This window comes from Trypanosoma theileri (assembly GCF_002087225.1).
Source record: "Trypanosoma theileri isolate Edinburgh chromosome Unknown TM35_Tth_21_V1, whole genome shotgun sequence".
Lineage (NCBI taxonomy): Eukaryota > Euglenozoa > Kinetoplastea > Trypanosomatida > Trypanosomatidae > Trypanosoma > Trypanosoma theileri.
This window is the reverse complement of record NW_021639863.1, coordinates 116,886-136,311: the sequence shown is the minus strand read 5'-3', so window position 1 is coordinate 136,311 and position 19,426 is coordinate 116,886. Positions and strand designations below refer to the sequence as shown.

At 38.3% G+C, this 19,426-nt stretch overlaps 8 protein-coding genes across 8 annotated transcripts; all 8 read left to right on the top strand.

The window, feature by feature from the left end:
• Position 1: 1 nt before the first annotated feature.
• TM35_000211530 (uncharacterized protein) lies at positions 2-1,246 on the top strand (the record flags this gene model as incomplete). Its single annotated transcript, XM_029027003.1, has 1 exon — positions 2-1,246. A coding segment is annotated over one exon (1,245 nt), but the record flags the coding sequence as incomplete, so codon positions are not given.
• Positions 1,247-1,953: 707 nt separating this feature from the next.
• On the top strand, positions 1,954-4,911 carry TM35_000211520 (uncharacterized protein; the record flags this gene model as incomplete). The annotated part of the gene is made up of 1 exon (XM_029027002.1): positions 1,954-4,911. One exon carries the CDS (start codon positions 1,954-1,956, stop codon positions 4,909-4,911), a length of 2,958 nt encoding a protein of 985 aa, XP_028881612.1.
• A 1,054-nt stretch (positions 4,912-5,965) lies between these two features.
• TM35_000211510 (uncharacterized protein) lies at positions 5,966-7,075 on the top strand (the record flags this gene model as incomplete). The annotated part of the gene is made up of 1 exon (XM_029027001.1): positions 5,966-7,075. One exon carries the CDS (start codon positions 5,966-5,968, stop codon positions 7,073-7,075), a length of 1,110 nt encoding a protein of 369 aa, XP_028881611.1.
• A 1,693-nt stretch (positions 7,076-8,768) lies between these two features.
• TM35_000211500 (uncharacterized protein) lies at positions 8,769-9,479 on the top strand (the record flags this gene model as incomplete). Its single annotated transcript, XM_029027000.1, has 1 exon — positions 8,769-9,479. One exon carries the CDS (start codon positions 8,769-8,771, stop codon positions 9,477-9,479), a length of 711 nt encoding a protein of 236 aa, XP_028881610.1.
• Positions 9,480-10,116: 637 nt separating this feature from the next.
• On the top strand, positions 10,117-11,277 carry TM35_000211490 (uncharacterized protein; the record flags this gene model as incomplete). Its single annotated transcript, XM_029026999.1, has 1 exon — positions 10,117-11,277. One exon carries the CDS (start codon positions 10,117-10,119, stop codon positions 11,275-11,277), a length of 1,161 nt encoding a protein of 386 aa, XP_028881609.1.
• Positions 11,278-11,848: 571 nt separating this feature from the next.
• Positions 11,849-13,417, top strand: TM35_000211480 (DNA ligase; the record flags this gene model as incomplete). Its single annotated transcript, XM_029026998.1, has 1 exon — positions 11,849-13,417. The coding sequence occupies one exon, from the start codon at positions 11,849-11,851 to the stop codon at positions 13,415-13,417; it is 1,569 nt and encodes a 522-aa protein (XP_028881608.1).
• Positions 13,418-14,556: 1,139 nt separating this feature from the next.
• TM35_000211470 (DNA ligase) lies at positions 14,557-16,131 on the top strand (the record flags this gene model as incomplete). Its single annotated transcript, XM_029026997.1, has 1 exon — positions 14,557-16,131. The coding sequence occupies one exon, from the start codon at positions 14,557-14,559 to the stop codon at positions 16,129-16,131; it is 1,575 nt and encodes a 524-aa protein (XP_028881607.1).
• A 1,847-nt stretch (positions 16,132-17,978) lies between these two features.
• TM35_000211460 (uncharacterized protein) lies at positions 17,979-19,409 on the top strand (the record flags this gene model as incomplete). The annotated part of the gene is made up of 1 exon (XM_029026996.1): positions 17,979-19,409. The coding sequence occupies one exon, from the start codon at positions 17,979-17,981 to the stop codon at positions 19,407-19,409; it is 1,431 nt and encodes a 476-aa protein (XP_028881606.1).
• Between the last annotated feature and the right edge of the window lie 17 nt (positions 19,410-19,426).

The following is a 19,426-nucleotide window of genomic DNA, read 5'->3' as shown; positions in this document are numbered from 1 at the left end:
TAATAATAATAATAATAATAATAATAATAATAATAATAATACGGATAACAGTACTGTTGATTGTGATGTTGAGAAGAAAGTGGTGCCTAGGCGTGTGACAGTTGCATTGACGCCCAACGGCCGCGCGGATGCCGTAACGTACGTGACGTACTGCAAAGAAACAAACAATCCTAATAATAATAATAACAACAACGACGATGATGATAATATTAATGACGATAAGAATAAGAATAACAACAACAAGGAGAGTACAGTAGTAACAGAGAAACTCTTCATGTGTGCTGCGGAGGTGCGTGTTGAACTTCCCGAACTCTACGATCTGCTCCGCGCCAATCCACCACAACCTCCACTAAAGTCTATGTTCGTCGATATGCGTTGCCCGGCATCTGTGATCGCCTATGCCCAAATGCAAAACAATTGCCTGGCGGTGGAATATCAACATCTACACAGTGATATCCAAACAGCGTTGGATCGCTTTGGCGAACGGGTGTTTGGTGGGCCGCATGAGGCGGCGAATGTGTGGTTTGGGACTCCCGCCTCCGTCTCTTCTATGCACCAGGACTGGGTGGAGAATTTGTATGCGGTGGTGCGGGGCGTGAAGGAGTTTGTGCTCATCCCGCCGTGGGAGGGCGTGTTTGTCGCGAAGCCGGAGTTGCCATCCGCCGCCTACGCTCTAAAGAAAGAAGAAGAAGAAGAAAAAGAAAAGAGGAATAATCATAATAATAATAATAATAATAATAATAATAATAATAATAATAATAATAATAATAATAATAATAATAATAATAATAATAATAATAATAATAATAATAATAATAATAATAGTGAGGAGGGGAAGAAGTATAGTTTTGCGGGAGTTCCTCATCGAGATGGGATGACTGTACCGTGGATGGATGTGGAGATCACCCCGGCGGCTGTGGAGGATCCCACTCTTCTCTCCAGTGAACTGCGAGATCGCGTCCATCCACTCGTCGTGTTTGTGCAGCCCGGCGAGGTGTTGTATTTGCCCGCCATGTGGCTACACCGCGTCGCCCAGCACGCAGATGCACAGGACCAACACGCAAGGGAAATGTCAGCAGCATCTTCAATGGCATCCAAAACAACAAAAGAAGAGATGGAGTTAAAAGGTAAGGAGAATAAGAATGAACCACCGCTACCGTTAATCGCGGCGGTTAATTATTGGTATGATATGAGTTTCACAAACCCTGCAGTTGTGATGTTGCGGGAGTTTGGTCTTCTACTCTAAGGAAAGAAGGGAAATAAGCAAAAAAAAAAAAAATAAATAAATAAGAGGAAGAAGAATATACTTGTGGAACTATATTGAGTGGATGAGTGTAGAGGAGAGGACAAGAAATGAGAATTGAGAATACACAAAACATCAAAACAAAAGATTATTGACATGAAAGGAAAAAAAAGAAAAAATAGCATTTGTGATAATCGTATATACATCGCTTTAAATACGGAGTAACTCTTTTTTAAAAAAAATAATAATAATCCTCTCTCTATCTCTTTGTGAGTGGTGTACTATTTCCTTCACTTCAACTTATTGGCATTTGTTACGAAGTAGTAGGTATGCACGTAGGTGTGTCAGCAATTAATAAAACTAATCTTGTGCATATTGTTCTTTATTTTCTTTCTTTTTTATTTATTTTTTTTCTTTTTTTTTCTTCTCTTGATTTAGTAAGAATTATTTCTTTGTGGTGTTAAATAAACCACAGAAAGGGTTGTTCTTTTTTTTTGTTGTTGTTGTTGTGGTGGTGATTGTTTGTTCTTTTCAGTTTTATTATTATATTACTATTAAAAGTGCATTGACTCTACACTAGTTGTAGTTGTGTATACACATACGAGTGCGCTATCCGTGATAGGAACATACAAAGAAGAAAAAAAAATCATCCTTATCATTAATAATAACAACAACAAGAAGAAGAACAACAACAACAACAGCAACAAATCATGGCAGAGCGTTCTCTTATGATCCGCTGTGCGGTGGAGGGCCGTTACTTCGCGGCGGGAATGGACTTTCCAAGTGCCCGTGTGTTTGATGTGGCGACTGGGGCTCTCGCGGCGGTTGTGGAAGTGCCACCGCGGAATCGGGCCTCACTCGCTGTGGTCTCACTTACCGCATTGGCCCTCGGCAGTGTTAATACACATCAACAATGTCAAGCAGAGGGAAATGAAGAAGAAAAAGAGGGAGGCATCATGGTAGGGATACCCTCTGTATGTTATGCCGCGGTTGGATTAAGCAATGGAACGGTATTAATACACAATGTGGAAAAGAATGAACTTGTGCAGCATCTTGCGGTTTCTGATACGCAGCAGTCCATTACGGCAATGACATTCTGCGGCCGTTATCTTTTCTGTTTGGCATCTAATCGACTGCTGCATGTGGTGGATTGTGTGCGTGGGGAGCGGGTGGTGGGGAATCTGCGTGTCCAACATGATGCAGGGGCCATCGCCGTTATTCAGGATAGTACAGATAATAATAATAATAAGAGTAATAAGAGTAATAAAGGTCTTTCGCATACTACGGCTAGTGCGAAGATGGATAATGGTGTGGAATCACATTTTCGTATATTTATTGCAGGTCCAACAAACGCCATATACACCCTTCGTCTTAACAAAAACAATATCAACAGCAGTAGTAGTGGTAGTGGAACCCACACCACTGTACCATTTGAACGTTTGGTCTCATTTGCCTCTCAAGCCTCTCGTGCGGATTATGCGTGGATGGGCGGTACTTCTCAACATCCCGTTGTGGTGACGGCGAATGCGCAGGAGGGACTCATTCGTGTGTGGGATGCGACACCATCGCTGGACAGTCGAACGGCAACATCCCGCTGCCGCCGTAGTCTCTTGTGTGGACAGCGTATTGTAAACATCTCTGTACAGGAAGAAACCTCAATCCAGAATAATAATAATAATAATAATAATAATAATAATAATAATAATAATAATAATAATAATAAAACTTGCGGTGAGGCGTGTGTGGTGGCCACGACGTTTACCGGTTCCGTACTGGTGTTTGAATTGGGCGCTGCGCTCCTCACGGCTGTGGCGGAGCCGACACCAACACCCCCGTCCCTTCGACTGGTGTCGGCCGTCAATTCTGGGCGATTGCTGTTTGGCGCATTACTCCAGCAACACTCTCAACAATATCAACAACACCGCAGTGGTGAAGAGGTGTTGGAGCGGCGGTTATTACTCTTGCGTGGGCGATTTGCCGTTCCACGATTTGAAGTACTGGATCTACAAGATGCGGCTGCAAAGGCAGTGAGAAAAACAACAACCACCAAAGGAGGAGAAGGAGGAATCATCACAGATGATGAGGTAGCGGTATTTACAGTTCCATCTGGGGCCCATTCAGAGAAGGACTCCAATGTACATGCCATGCATGCCGATATGGAAGTCTTGGATCACGCCTGGACAACACACAGTGAACAGGAACAACAACAACAACAACAAAGACGTCAACAATTACTCGCCGCTCGTGCCATTCATACACCATCAGAAGCCTTTGGAGTTCCTGTATCGTTTCATGCGAAGAGTGTAAAGGAACTCCCACAGAAGACTCTTACACTGGAGCAGCGACTAAAACAACTCTCACTCTCTACACCCTCAGACACCCAAGGACAAACACTTCAACAGAAAAACACATCAACATCACAACAACATGCTCTTGGTCTTGCGACTGTACCATTATATCAAGCACTTCACGCAAATGATGCAGCGGCGGTGATGGAACTTCTCACAGTTGCCTCACGTTCTAAGAGTGATATTCGTGCAACTGTAATGGCTCTTCAGTTGCCGTATTGTTTACAATTACTGGAACTTCTTGCGAAGCGTGTGAAAGGGGCAAATTCACGTTCTCCGTTATTTGTATGGATTGATGCTATTATTCACTATCGTGGTGTGGAAATGTTTCAGGCCCAACAGGAATTAAAAATGCAAAAGGATGAGAAAGAAGCTGGAAAAAAAACAACCACTACCACCACAAATACAAAAGAGACTGTTGTTCATAGCAAAGAGGGTGAAACAACACCTTCACCACCAAAGGATTTTGTTGCCCCACTTCTACATCAGTATAGAAATATGACTGCCCTCTATGATCCTCTTGCGGCGATGTATGGTAGACTTTCCATATTTAAATCTGTTCGTCCATCAGAGCGAAGTGTATTTGTAAACTCTGATACTGGTGTTATTTTTCCCGCTATGTTTACAGAGATACGTTGTGCCGGTGGTGAGTTCCGCACGGTGCGTGTACGCAGTAAACGAGACCCACGACTGCAGAAAAATAAAAAGAAAAATGCATTGGAACTCTTACGTAAAGCACGTCGAATGGCTGCTGCTTCTTCTTCAGAGAATAAAGCCACAGACAGTGATGATGATGCTATGGCAGATAGCGAGGATGAATTAGACATGGACGCATTAGATAATATGCGTTTGTCTGATAACTCTGACAGTGATGAAGGAGATTATGAAGAAGATGAAGAAAATGAAGATACTGAAGATGATGAAGATGAAAGTCGTGCAAAACGTGTACGAGGTGAAGAAGTGGAGATGCTTGCAGAACCAGATCGTGGTTCATCCTACGGTGTGGAATCCTCCACCCGCAGCAGCGATGCGGAGTTTGACTCCTCCAGTAATGATGATGTCAACTCTGAGGCTGGGGCATCCGAAGAAGAAGATGAAGAGGATGACGATGACGATGAGGAAGAAGAGGATGAGGATGATAGTGTTGATCTTGGTGAAGAGGATGATAACAATAACGGCGAAGATGAGGATGATGATAATGATGATGATGATGGAATGGGTGAAGACATGGCGGAGTTGTTGGCCGCACAGGGTGGGGACGATGAGCAACAACAACAAGTTGAGAGGCGGCGACATAAGCGAGTAAAGACAGATCACTAATAGTCATGCAAGATACATCGTATACGTATTCTTTGTTCTTATTGTTGTTTTTTTTCTTTTTTACATATATATATATATATATATATATTTATATATATATATAATCGGAAATTCAGAAAACATACATACATACAAAGTAAAAAAGTAAATGTACAAGGTAAAGAAAGGAAGAGAAGGATGAAAGTGTGAATATCTTTCTGTATCTCTCTACTTGATTTATCTAGATATTTTTGTATGTATTTGTCTCTCTGTGTTGTTGTATAAGCGGTTAACTGACAAACACTGAGGAGGAGAAGGTTTTTAAAAAAAAAAGTACGTGTGATATAACAAGAAAAAAAAAGAAAGAAGTAAAGAAAAATGAAAAAGAAAGAAAAAAAAAAAATGAACAGCTAAGTCAGGTATTGAATGCCATTAATATTGTTTATCTTGACATTATTGTTTATTATTTCTGTTTTTGCTGTTATTGCTCTTTTTTTTTATTATTATTTTACATCTCCTGCACGCTTATCTTTTTTTTTTCTTTTTTTTTCTGCTTCTCTTATTCTATCTCTGTGACGCACGTTGACGACAGGAAAAGTAAACTACAGGGGAGAGCTGTGCGGTCAAGAGGTACACGCGCAGAGAAAAGCCAAAGGGAATACCTGAGAGTTTATAAAGGTATCTATATACATATATATATATATAGAGAGAGAGAGAGAAAGGGCACCCTCCCTCCTTTTCTTATTCTTGTTGCTTCTCCCGTTAAGCACGAACACCGTCAGTAACAACAAGACAAACAAGGAAGAAATCAGACTTATTTATATACTCCCAAACAAAGACCACAAAAGGGGGTTAGGGGTGCTTTTTTCGTTGCACCTACTATTGCTGCCATAGTTATTATTGTTATTTACTATTCTTACTAGTAGTACTTCTAGTCCTAGTGTCCTAGTCGTATTCGTCGTTCCCTAGAAAACTAGTACACACATCCATTACAAAGAAAGCAAGAATATATATATATATATATATATATCTTGTGAGTTCCCTTTTATCCTATTACTGTATTATATATACATATATGGCGTGGTTTCCGCTTCGTTTGTGGAGTCGTTCGAGTCCTGCGGTGGTGGAGGGTCACTTCTGGGCCCTCACGCGTTATCGCATTGGCCGCCGCTTCATTGGACTCGACTACGCCGATAATGTCATTCTCTTTCCCGCCTATCGCACCCGGCGGTGGGGCGGCTGGGCGGCCGTTACGCTGGGCGCCAACAACACCGGCTACGTCACGAATGACACCTCCGCTGTGAATGTCCTCGAGGATGGATATCCACTCCACTGGCGGGCCAGCGCGAAGCTGCAGGCATTCGTCGCGGAGGAGAAGCGGATGTGGCAGGCAAAGCGCGAGGCGGAGTTGGTGCGACGAGCCGCAGAGAAGGCAGCGGAGAAAATTGCAGCCACCGCGGGCAGTACAAATAACGCCGTGGGAGGAGGAGGAAAGACGGATGGGAGTGGAAGTCAAGATAAGCCCGCAGGCGGCCAGGATGGGAATAGTCATAGTAATGGTCATCATAACCACCATCCACATGTGGGCGGTAGTGCGGCGAGGACGGCAGAGACGTATTTGTACGACAGTGAACAGGATTTTCGGGATGCACTTACTATTAAGTGTTCATCACCGGGATTTGTAAAGCGTCATCTGCGTATCAGTCGTCTAACCACGATAATCTATAAAGCCCTTTACTTTTATCTATGGGGTATTGCCATTTCTCTCATTGTACAGGCATACTTAATGTTCCGCTCCTGGTTAAATCCACCAGCACGACAAGGATTAAAGAATCTTGAAGATCACGTTCTACACATTCCAAAGGTGCTCTTCGCCTTTTGTGTATCGGGAGTGGCTTGGGTTGCACGTAAACTTCATCCAGTTGTGGATCCACTGCTGCAATTACTGGAAGAGAAATTCCCGCAGGTGAATTGGAGTGTCGCCTCACCAGAGGCCATCGCCACACGTGCCGATCAGTTGGCTGGACACGATAAGGCCACCTCTCCAGGCGCAGCCGCTGCCGCTGCGAATAAGGCAGCATTAAAGAAGAAGGCACAAATGTCAAGTGATGAGGGACGCCGGGGATTGTGGATGCAGATCCTCATGGCCCTTCTGTGTGTTTTCTCACTTCTCTGTGTCTTGTAAGAAGAAAGAGGGGAAAAAAGAAAAAGAAAAAAAATTTTTAATAAGGACGTGGTGATATATATATATAATATATATATATATATATATGTGTGTGTGTGTGTGTGTTTTAAGAAGCAGAGAAACACAAAGTAAAGAGGAAGTATCACTAATATCAAGAATGAGTACACAAGAACAGAAATTAGAAGGAAAAAAAAAGTAGAAACGGAAGTTAGTATTATTGTAGGACAACATTGTCTATATGTGCATATAGTATATTTATATATATATATATATATATATATATATATACTGGTTACACATATTTATCTCCTCTTGCGTTCGTGTATTTAGGGCATGAGAATAGGTTACAAAGAATTTTGAAAGATATATGTGGGGAGGGGGAGAAAAAATAAAGGTGATGATGTTTGAAAGCAAAGATAAAAAAAAGGATTTGGCGAAGAGGAAGAAAAAGAAGAAAATCAAACCCAGGCTTGGTATGCTTATATGTACTTATTCATAAGTACGTTTATATATTTCTGTTTACCATGTGATTTTAATATTTTTGCTTATCTCTCTGGTGTTCTACAAATAGTGTGTGAGAACGATAGGGACAGCAGAGTGACTTCACACTTGTGAGAGTCCTTCTACATATATTTGCCATCGCTGGCAATACACTTTCTCTTTTGTTTTGTTTGTTCTTTTTTTTTTTTTGATTTTCTTGTATTTGCTCCCTTGTACCCTAATAGCGGCACATTTTTTTTTTCTTTTCTTTTCTTGGTGCTTTCGCATTAATTTCTTTCAAATTTTGTATGTTACTTCGCCTTTTTTTTCGATTTGAGCTTCGTTCGTATTTGAGTGTGTGTGTGTGTATCCTTCTCTTTTTCGTTTTTTTTTTCTGTATGTGTGTTTGGCAGAGAGGGTTTTTTTTTTTTTTTGCTTCATTAAATTTATCCCGCGATTTTATTATTCTTCCTCTATTTCTATCTATATTATTGGAGTCTCTCTCTCTCTCTATCTGGAGAGGAGAAACCAGAGAAGAAAGAAAGAAAAAAATGGAAATCGGCGCTGAAGGAAGGGAAGAAGGAAGGAAGGATATATATAATTAATTAAAAACTAGAGTGAAAAAAAAAAAACGAAAGAGAAATGAATTTGCATATCCAACCCAAGGAAGAAAAAAAAAAACAGACAGAAAGAAAAAAAAAAGGCGTAGCGGTCTGTTTTTGTTTTTTTTTTCTTTTCTTTTTTTTTGTTTTGTTTGCTTTTTTTTTCTCTGGTTACTAATGTGTAGCCAATGGTCATTGTCTTTATGAATGTGTCCTTTCTTCTTCACGTTTCTGTTTCTCTGTTGGTGTATGTAGATGTATGAAATGATACTTCTTTTCTTTTTCTCTTTTTTTCTCATATTAACTCTGACTTTTTTTTTCTTTTTTTGTATTCCCCACACCCTTCACCACCCCTCCTTCTCCTCCTTTGGTTAACTTCGAACCTGTTACTAGATCTCTATCTATATATCTATCTGTATATATATATATATATAGATACCTTTATGTATTGGATTGTTTGGTTTCATGTATCTATATATGTATATATTTACATACACATATGAAATTTCTCTTTTCTCTTTTCTCTTTTTTTCTTTATTCATGAAAGTATTATATTATCCCACAGAGAAAGAAAAGAAAAGAAGAAAAAAAAAAAAAAAGAAGAAACGCCAATGCGCTCTAGTAGTATTCTCTGCGCCCGACAGGCCGCTGTGGCGGCCCTCCTCACGGCCCCCATTCCAACACCATTCCCCGCTCCCATCTCCCAACGGCCTCCTCCACTCTCTCCATCCGCCCCTCTCATTCCAACGCCGATGCGGGGAACATTTATTGATCGCAAACCCGCATGGGCGTTATTTAATAAAAATCACGCCGTAAAGTCCTTCCGCCATCGTGTGATCACCAGCACAGATGTCTCTCACCGCCCCCTGCAGTTTCACCTTAGCGAGGAAACATCATCTAAACAACAACAACAACAGAAAGAAGAAGCGCAGAAACCCACCGCAGAGGCTCCTGTTGGATACGGTGAACAATTGGATGAAGTCACGGCACGTTGGGCGGCGAAATTTTACGGTCAAGTGACATTTGGTCCACGCAATTATCCATATCCATCCTCACGATGGTTAGCACGTCGGTTTAAAATGAAAAAGCATAAGATTATTAAGAGATTTCGCTTTCGACGATATAAGTTGGCAGCGGTAGCGAATCTGCCATTTGCAAAGATGATTCGTGTTGGAATGCTCCCGGAACTGAAGAGTAGTAAAACAAAGAAGGGTGATGCGTTGGATGCGGAATTGACTGGACAACTCGTTACAGCCGTGCGAAGTGCTGGTGGGAAACAGAAGGGACATCGTGGACGACCAAAGTCAAAGTACCAGGTGTAAATAGAGAAAGTGAAGAGAAGAGAAAAGAGAGATTGTGGTTACAATATATATATATATATATCTTGATGGGTAATGATTTTCTCTCATGTTGTGTAATATGTGTAGTGTATGAATAGCGGCGTTTGTTTTTGTTTGTTTGTTGTTTGTTTCCATTTTTTGGTTGGTTTTTTTTTTTATAGGAATACATACTTACACATATAAACAAGTCTACCCATGCAGGGTATACTTATATATATATATATATTTCTCTCTGTACAGGTGTTGTTATTATTTCTCGTTCGATCAAGATCTTGTGTTTCTCTCTTTATGTGTTTCTATCTGAGAGTGTGAGTGTGGCTGCGTGCATACGAGGAAATGTCGAATGGAATGCACATCTATAATTTATACTTCAACCAGTGGCATATCTAACATGGATGTGTCCTTTCCCTTTCTTGTTGTTATTATTTATTTGTTATTATTATTATTGTTACTATTACTATTATTAATATTTTTTCTCTCTCTTATTTTCTTCTCACTTTATAAAAAAAAAAAAAAAAACAAAGGGAGGAACAGTAAAAGGAAGGTGTGTTTACACACATATAATTTATATATATATATATATATAGATTGTGTTAGTCCCAACTCCCATTTTGTACAAATGATAACGAATAGCAATTTATGGCAAAAAGCTCTTCATGTGCTGCAGGAAAAATCATGGGGAATTGGACGATCTCCAACAGCAAAACAATGGCTGGAGTTCTTTACATCATCTCATACTCTTTCTTCCACTGTTGTTTCTCCTAATACTATCCCCACATCCTCTCGTAGTAGTTGTTCTTGTTGTTGTGATTGGGCATCGCCATTACCATTAAAGGTCCGTTCACTCATTCATGAGAGTGTGATGGATCTTGTTCGATTGGCTCGATTAGAGCAGTTGCTCACATCCCCCACAGCGGGAATTCTTAAAGAAACGTCTAACATAAATGAGAGTACAAACACAGAGAGTTCTCTCAATAATAATAATAATAATAATAATAATAATAATAATAATAATAATATCCCAGAGGATGTGAAGGGTATATTTCTCTCAACAGAATCTTCCCATACTGTGATGTTTACAACAGAGATGGAGGAACTTCTCTACTACTGCTGTGCTGTACATGAGACCCCACAGTCTACACATCAGTTGGAGTCTTGGTTGTGTGAAGTAGCGGCCTTTTTGCAATTCTTTCTATTCCATCCAATACCAAAAGAAATGAAATTACCACAAGGACGATTAGTTTTCACATATGCAGAGATCCTTCGCATCATCCATTATGCTCTCTGTGCCTTATTCCTCCGTTCATCTACAGTATATAAAGAAGGTGATATCAATAAGAGTAAATTGTTATTAGAAGAAGAAGTGGCTCTTCTCGCATTGTGGCTTTTACGCACATCATCGCAGGAAAGTACGGCGTTCACTATGGAGATGCTGCAGAAAACACAATGGCTGTTGGCATCACGTAAAGGAACACAGTCTTGGCTTCTACAACTCCCAACAATACTTCGAGTACATACTACTAATACTACAACTACTAATACTACTATTAATAGTAATAATAGTAATAGGAGTAATAGAGAGAGTCAAAGGCTTGTTGAGATGCAGGAGCGTAGTCCTATTTGTCAACTCGCCAGCAAAGTCATTTTGTCTTCTTCACATGCGGAGCTTCCAAACGTGCGAGTTCCGTTTGTGGATCAATTGACTGTTAAGAATGGAACTGAAAGCGTTTATAAAATGCATGAGTACCTAAGCCGTATCGCATTGGATTCTGGTAAGTAAACAAACAAGAAGAAAAGAAAAAAAAAAAGGTTCTATTGGATGTGAAGAGAATATTTTTGTTTTTATCTTTTTTTTTTTTTTGGTTCTTTCACATCTCTCTGTGTTGTATTTTGTGGAATGAAGAGAGGAATGCATCAGTGACGTATTTATGTAGAGTGTAAAGATTTCTCTTTCATTGTTTTCCTATATATATATATATATATATATATATATATATTATTAATTCTTTTCTTTTTTCTTTTTTTATCTTTTCTCTTTAATAATATCAATTGGTATATTTCTTCTTTACAAATAGAGCGAGTGACTTCGCTTTTGGTCTTTTCAGACCCTCCCTCCCCCTATTCCCATTAACACAGAGAAGTATATATATATATACAAAGTACAGATACACCACGAAAAAAAAGGGGGAATAGACGCTAAACGTTTCTAAACGTTAAACAAAAAGAAAAAAAAAAAAACAATAAACAACAGAAAAAAAAAGGAAAAAAATAAAAACAAAGAAAAAAATAGAAGAAAAGAAAAGAAAAAAAAAAAAAAAAAAAAAAAAAAAACACAAAATCAATAATACTAGATGCAATTAAATCGTCCAATTCTTTCTCCAATCTTTACCGCTACATTATGTCTCCTTGCCCGTTCCCCACCCAACCGTTCTCTCACGGTGCGGCCCGATAGTTTGGCCTCTTTCCATCCGGCCTTGGCCCGCACTTGGCTCACCGCCGCCTCTAATAAACTCCTGCAGCCTCAACATGTACTTCCAACAAGCCGCAAACTCGCATGGTGGCGTTGTTCACATTGCCATCATGAACATCACAAACGCATTGATCTCCACGTGGCTGCCGGTGGGGCGTGTCCAAAGTGTAAACACATGCCAACTCTGCAGAGTAATGAGAATGGAAATAACTATGCCAGTAGTAGCAATAATAATGATGGGATTGATGTTAACAATAGTAGTGATAACAAGAAGAAGAAGAAAAAGGAAAATGTGGAGATAATGATAAATCAGGTGAAGCATCGTTGTCGTCCAGATAACTCACGTTCTGTGTTGGCAGCTGATAATGCCAATCGTGTGAAAAGTAGTATTGCCGATGATGGATATTTACGTGTGGTAGAAACCCGCAATCTACTACCCATGCTCGCTCGAAATTATACAAATGAAGAAGATAAAATAGATGAGAATGAACTTCTTTATGTTTCTCCTAAATTGGATGGAGTTCGTTGTATTGTAGCTTGGAATGCACAGAAAAAAGGTTTATGTTTCTTCAGTCGCTCGGGAACTCTCTTTGAGTGTTGTGATCACCGCATTGAACCCGCCCTACGGCCTTTATTTGAAAAAGATCCCACACTCGTATTAGATGGGGAATTATATAATCACAATGTAGATGACTTTGAGCAGTTGGTCTCCGCTATTCGTACAACTCGAGAACGACGTACACCGAGTATTGAACAACTTCAAGGAAAACTTCAATATCATGTCTTTGATATTATGTATGCGAAGAAATTCTCTGATATGTCTTGTGTACCTTACTCTAAACGATATGCCTATCTTCAGAGTATGATAAGTACACTGACTTCATCCCTGCGAGAAGAGAATGGATGTAAAGCAGTTGAATTAGTCCCTTCCATTGCGGTAGAAAAGTCTAACATGCAGCGTGTATTGCGACTTTCATTAGCAGACGGATATGAAGGCATTATTGTACGGCGTGATGGACCCACTTCTTCTGCTATTACTATCACTAATAATAATAATAATAAGAAGAAGAAGAATAAGAATAGTAATAGTAATAATAGTAAGAAGAACCGTATTGGGGTTATTGGTTATGCCTATGGTTCTCGTTCGCCCAATCTACTTAAATACAAAGTCATGCAAGATGATGAGTATGTAATCGTCTCTGGTGTGGAGGGACGAGGAAAGTGGAAGGGTTGTCTCGGTGCGTTTGTCTGCCGTACAAAAGGCGGTCATCACTTCACCGTAGCCCCAGCGACAACAGAAGAGAATAAACGAAATATGTGGAATCGCTTAAAGACATATAAAGGAAAGGTACTCACCGTGCAGTATCAGGAACTCTCCGCGAATGGGGTTCCACGGTTTCCTATTGGGAAGTGTGTGCGGGGGGCGAAAAGTGGTGAGGATTGGATATGAGATGTGGTCTTGGATTATTATAAAGTAGATTTTTTTTCTTTTTTTCTTCTTTGTTTTTTGAATAGAAAATACATGCATATATTAATGTGGTTTGTATTTTTATTATTTTTATTATTTTTTTTTTTCTTTTTTCTCGTTGTTGAGATTGCGTTTTTTTTTTTTTTTTTTTTTGTAAAACGAAAACCCCCCTCTTGTTGGCATTGGGTATTGACGTCCATTTATTTTTGTATATGTGGGCTGTATCTGTGTCTGTGTGTAATTTTATATCTTTTTTTTTTTGTACTTGAGAAAATAAAAACGGAAAGAAGAATAGAGACATGTTCCGTTTTTTTGTTTTCTTCTTTGTTTTTTTTTTTTTTTTTTTGTTTTGCTTTTCAGCAATTAAAAATAACGTAAAAGAAAAAAAAAAGAACAAGGCCTTTTTTTGTATATATGCAACGGGTTGTTGTTGTTTATTTTTTCTCTTCTCCAATAGGGGCGGGGATGAAAAAGGGGGAAAAGGGAAAGTGAGAGAGATTATAGTAAATATAATAATGTATATATATATAGATATGTAATGTGTATGAGAAGTCCTGTGTAGATCACACTTAGATTCTTTCTTCTCTAATACATATATATATATATATATATATTATCTACAGTCCCCCTCCCCCTTCTCCCCACCTCTATTCACACTAAACTGCAACGTGTGCAGTTAAATGTATGCTCAACCGTGTTCACTGTACTTTTTTGATTTGTTTATTTTGTTTTTGTTTTTCTTTTGCGGTGATGATGATGATGTTGACTTTGTATTGTTTTGATTGCTGTACAACCATTAATAGACTTGTTTGTAAACAGAAAAAAAAAAAAGAGAGAAGAAAAGAAAAAGCAAAACTGTGCAAAATAACATCAACAAAACTTCACTGGCACCTCATGAGAAACTCTTGGCTTTCTGGTGCATAAAAGAAAAAGAAAGAAAGAAACCATGTATACAAGAGGATATTATTATCTGATGTTCCTCCTCCTCTTCTTCTTCTTCTTCCTCCTCCTCTTTTTCCTCCTCGATACAAATGTATATATTATTATTACTCTCTTTTCTTTTCCTTTTCTTTTTCCTTTATTATTATTATTATTTCCTTTTTAGGAGGTGAACCCAGCCAATGTGGTCACGGGGTACCCGACTATTGTATGCCGCGGTCTCATCTAAAGATGCATCGCTGCTCTTTGGTGTGGGTCGTCCCCGCACACGCGCCCAGTATGAGAAATATCATGAATTAAAAAATACATCTATACAAGCCGCCTTTCCGCATCTCGCCGCTTGCTGGGTTGGACCCTGTTGGGGAACCGTTATGCTCACACCCCATCATATTTCTCCAACATGCACAAAAATGGCAGTTTGGCGATGTAGTCAATGTCTTCAGGAGTTTGAAATGTCTATTGCGAAGTTTATTGATCAACATGGGGTGTGTCCACTTTGTAATAAACCCCAGCGAACACTGGAGACGAGTAATAAAAGTAAAAAATCATCAGAAACCTCCGGTGATGAGGATAAGGATAAGGATGTGAAAGAGAATGAACCCGAATTAGCAACAGCCACAAAGACAGAAACAGGAGATGAGACCTACTTGAGAGCCCCACGTATGATTCATACAAATTATAGAAGTGTTTTGCATACGAATCCAGAGTGGGAAGGACGGAATATTCAACCCATGCTCGCACAGAAATGGGAATCGGTAGTAGGATATCTTCTCAATGGAGGAAATAATGATTCCACTAATGGTGAAAAGAAAAAAGAAGAGGATGAACAGCAAGAACAACATAAAGAATTACTTCTTGCTTCTCCAAAGATTGATGGTATCCGATGTCTTATTGGATATAATGAACGTCGCAAAGAACCTCAATTTTTTTCTCGTGGTGGTATTTTATTAGAATGTTGTCATGGATTAGTCCCACATGTACTGCCATTATTTGAATCCGACCCCACACTCATCTTAGATGGTGAACTCTTCGCACCGCAGTGTAATTTTGAGGAACTTAACGGTCTCGTTAGACGTCTTGAGAAAACAGTAACGGATGATGTGCGAAAACGTCAAGCAGAACTTTTGGAGTATTTTGCTTTTGATATTATGTATTCGGCTAAACTCTCTGCGCCGAATGCCCCTTTTAGTGAGCGGTATCGTCTATTAAAGAAATTAATTCCCATTTGTGGTGCCAAACGTATTAGTGCCTATCAACATGATGAAGAAAAGCGAAAAATTATTCGAAAAAAGCGATTACTTGAGAATGGAGAAAATCCAATTAAATTATATCATGTACCCGCTGCACAAGTCTCTCCAGAAGAAATGGATGAAGTTCTAGAAGAAGCATGTTCTCAAGGCTTTGAAGGTGTAATGATTCGCCGCCCTAGTTTTCCATATGAACATGGTAAACGCAGTTTTGGCCTTTTAAAGTATAAAACCATGCATGATGCGGAATATCGTATTGTGGACTTTTTACCTGGACAAGGGAAATTTAAAGGTGGACTTGGGGCATTTGTCTGTGAAACTAAGAATGGGATTCGCTTTAATGCCACTCCAAAGACAACATATGAAAAGCGACTCTCGTTGTGGGGAAAACGGGAACAACTACTGGGTCAATATCTCACCGTGCAGTATCAGGAATTATCCACACAGGATGTGCCGCGTTTCCCAATTGCAAAGGCAGTGCGTGGTGCTACAGAAGAGGAATGGCTGTAATTTGAGAGAAAGAGAGAGAGAGAGAGAGAGAGAGTGATGGGAAAGGAAAGAAAGAAAGGGGGGAAGTATCGAGGAATATGGGGATTGCAAAGAGTGAAGAAGGAAAAAATAAGAAAGAAAGAAATTTACATGTGTATATGACAGTATATAAAAACTTCTACAGCTGCGACTACACTGTCTTTACTGTCATTATTAATCATTGTTAACTTTTTTTTTTTGTATAGACGTTTACTGGAGGAGAAGGAGAAGGAGAAAAAGAAATTTGAAGAGTAGATTGCACCTCCACGTTAATAATCTATTTGATGGTGATATATATATTTATATTTATATTTATTATTTCATAGAAATATTGGGTGAACCTAAAGAAATAAAATAGATATGAAGTAAAGTAATTCAGTAACCAGTAGGTAAATGGAGTTTTTTATTATTTCATTTGATAATGTTACTGTTATTGTTGTTCTTTATGTTGGTTTTTTATTTCCCTTTGTTTTCCCCTTATTGTTACCAGAATGGATGATAGAATGGAAAACTATTAATTAAACCACTTTGTTTTCTTTTTTTTTTTGCTGATTTATTTAAATTTAGATGTCATGCTAAGAGAAATGCATAACTACTGAGACGGCGCAGACAATAATCCCATAGTGTGATTACTTATTTATATAAAAAATATTTATTTATATATATATTTATGTTAAATTTATAGAGAAAGAAGAAGAGAGGGTAAAAGGAAAGGAAGAGAGAAAAAAAAAAAAAAGCATTAAAGGAGTAAAAAGAGTTTATGATTTGTCTTATTCTATAACTATCTCTTCCTTTTTCTTTTTTTTTTATTCCCAATACGAAGTTCCTTCCACGAGACAAATTCCTCTTTACACAAAGAGAGCGGATAACAAAAAAAAAGAAAAAAAAAACATTCATTGTACGTTTTTTTTCTCTTTTTTTTTGGTGAAAAGGAGAATAATCTCTCTCACTCTTCTGTTAAAAAATATTATTTTACTGTTTTTTTTTTTTTTTATTCTTTTCTTTTTTTGATTTTCTTTCTTTCATAGAAACAAACAAAAGAAAAAAAGAAAAAGGTATTTGATGATGTGGTATTTCAATATCATCTCATAAAAGAAAAAAGAGGAGGTTATTACAGAACCAAATATAATTAAATGCACACACACACATACAAATGAATAAATAAATAAATAAATAGAAAGAGAAAGAATAAAAGAAAAAGGGTTTTCGTATTCTTTCAGAGTTTCTCTCTTCTCCTCCATCCATTGGTTGGAGGCATCAACCTTCTGTAGCTCAATTGGTAGAGCATGTGACTGTAGAATGATAAGCAGCTATCACAGGGTCGCTGGTTCGATTCCGGCCGGAAGGAGTGTTTTTTTCACTTCTCCCATCAGATTCTCTCTGGATCTGTAAAGTTTAATCATCATCAAAAGATATCATCTCTCATCAATAAACCATATCATGAATGGGGATTGGAGGAGGTAAAGATGAAAGTATATGGCAATCTTATGAATTTAACAGGCCAGGAAGATTACTTAAATATTTTTATTTTTTTTTTATTTTATCGTTTAGTGTATATATTTGTATTTATATTCCCTTTAGATTTTCTCTTTTATTGAGTTATATTATGGTTTTTTTTTTTATTTATTTATTTATTTATTGGTTATTCTCTTGGTGTTTCTTTTTCAATATATAAAAATATATATGTATTTCTTAGTTCAAGTACATTTCTTTTTTTTTTTTATTTTCTTTCCCTTTTGTTAGCTCTCTCTTTTTTTTTGAGTATATATATATACATATACATATATTTATATATTTTATTTTATTTCTTTACAAACATTATTCTCTTTATGCTTGGAAACTCAAGAATGCGACTTGTAGGTCCATGTAGATGGTTTTCCTCTGGCAGTAGGCATTTCTGTAAATTGTATACAGAAAGAGGAGGAATTGGGAATAATTGGACTCTTTTTAGATACTCACCGATGATATCAAATTACTTTTTGTGTACATCTTATCGTAGTATGGTTTACAAGACAGATGCAGCATCCTTTGAAAGTGAAGTAATTCAATCACAACAAGCGATTTGTCTTGTATATTATCGACCAGATAGTAGTAGTTGTAACGCATACCTAACGCATGCAGAACGTCTTGTAAATAGACTTAATGAGGAGACAAATCAAACGAAAAATACAAATGAAGATAATAATAATAATAATAGTAGTAACAGCAATGAGTCTAGTACAAGGAAATTATGGTTAAAGCTTTGTACTATAAATGCGGATGAAAATAGAAATCTTGCCTCTGCCTTCTCCGTTGAGCGGGCAAAACTTCCAGTAACGTATTTTATTATGCAAGGTACTATTATTGATAAAGTTACTGGTCATATAATAGAATCTCGATTAGAAGGTATTTTACGTAAATTTCTTGAACATTATCAAAAACAAATGAATGTAGATCTTATAAGTGGAGGTGGATCATCAAATCAACAAAATCCATTACCAGCCGCAGCCACTACAGATCTTTTACATGGAGCCTCTACACAATATTTACAAAATAGAATTATGGATTCCCTTGTTGGGCCTGAACGTATTCGTCTCCCAGAAGAAAGTGAACAACTTGATGGACTACGAAAAACAATTCAACAAGCAAAGAAAAAGGCTTATGATGAGTTGCAAGATCTTCGAAGAGAACTTGGTATGGATGTTCGTCGATTAAGTGAAATGGATATGACCAAACGTTATTATCATTCTTCTCAATTTACTGCACTTGCAGTCCTTTCCGCTTTAGAAGCTCTCTTCTTAGCTCGTGTACACGCTACTATTGGAGATATTGCTGCAGAAAATGTTGTTTTTGCTTTAAATGCCATTCAACGGGATTTTTCCCCTATTCTTGGTGATCCCTCTGTGCGGAGACTCATCTCTCTCTGTGAAGTCCTTCTCGTACGAGCAGAGATTCTCCTACAAGAACGAAAATTACAATCATTGGGGGAAAATGAAAATGTAGAGAAGTACTTTTCACGTATGCAATATTGGATAGATGAATTGGTGGATGCCCGTGTAGTGCCGGAACGATTTCCGAGTGAAGATGTGGAAGAAATGTTCCGTTTACTGAAATCCAATCTCGCTGAGGTGAGAGGACGATCTTCACAAGAGGAAGTAGTGAATGAGAGTACCAATCGTGTACGGCAAGTGAAGACGTGTTTGCTGGGTGTACTGCAGTTATACCATAATGATCCAAAGAGTCAAGAAGCTCGATCACGTCTATCCTCTCTTTTGTATTGAGCAGAAGAAGGGGGGGG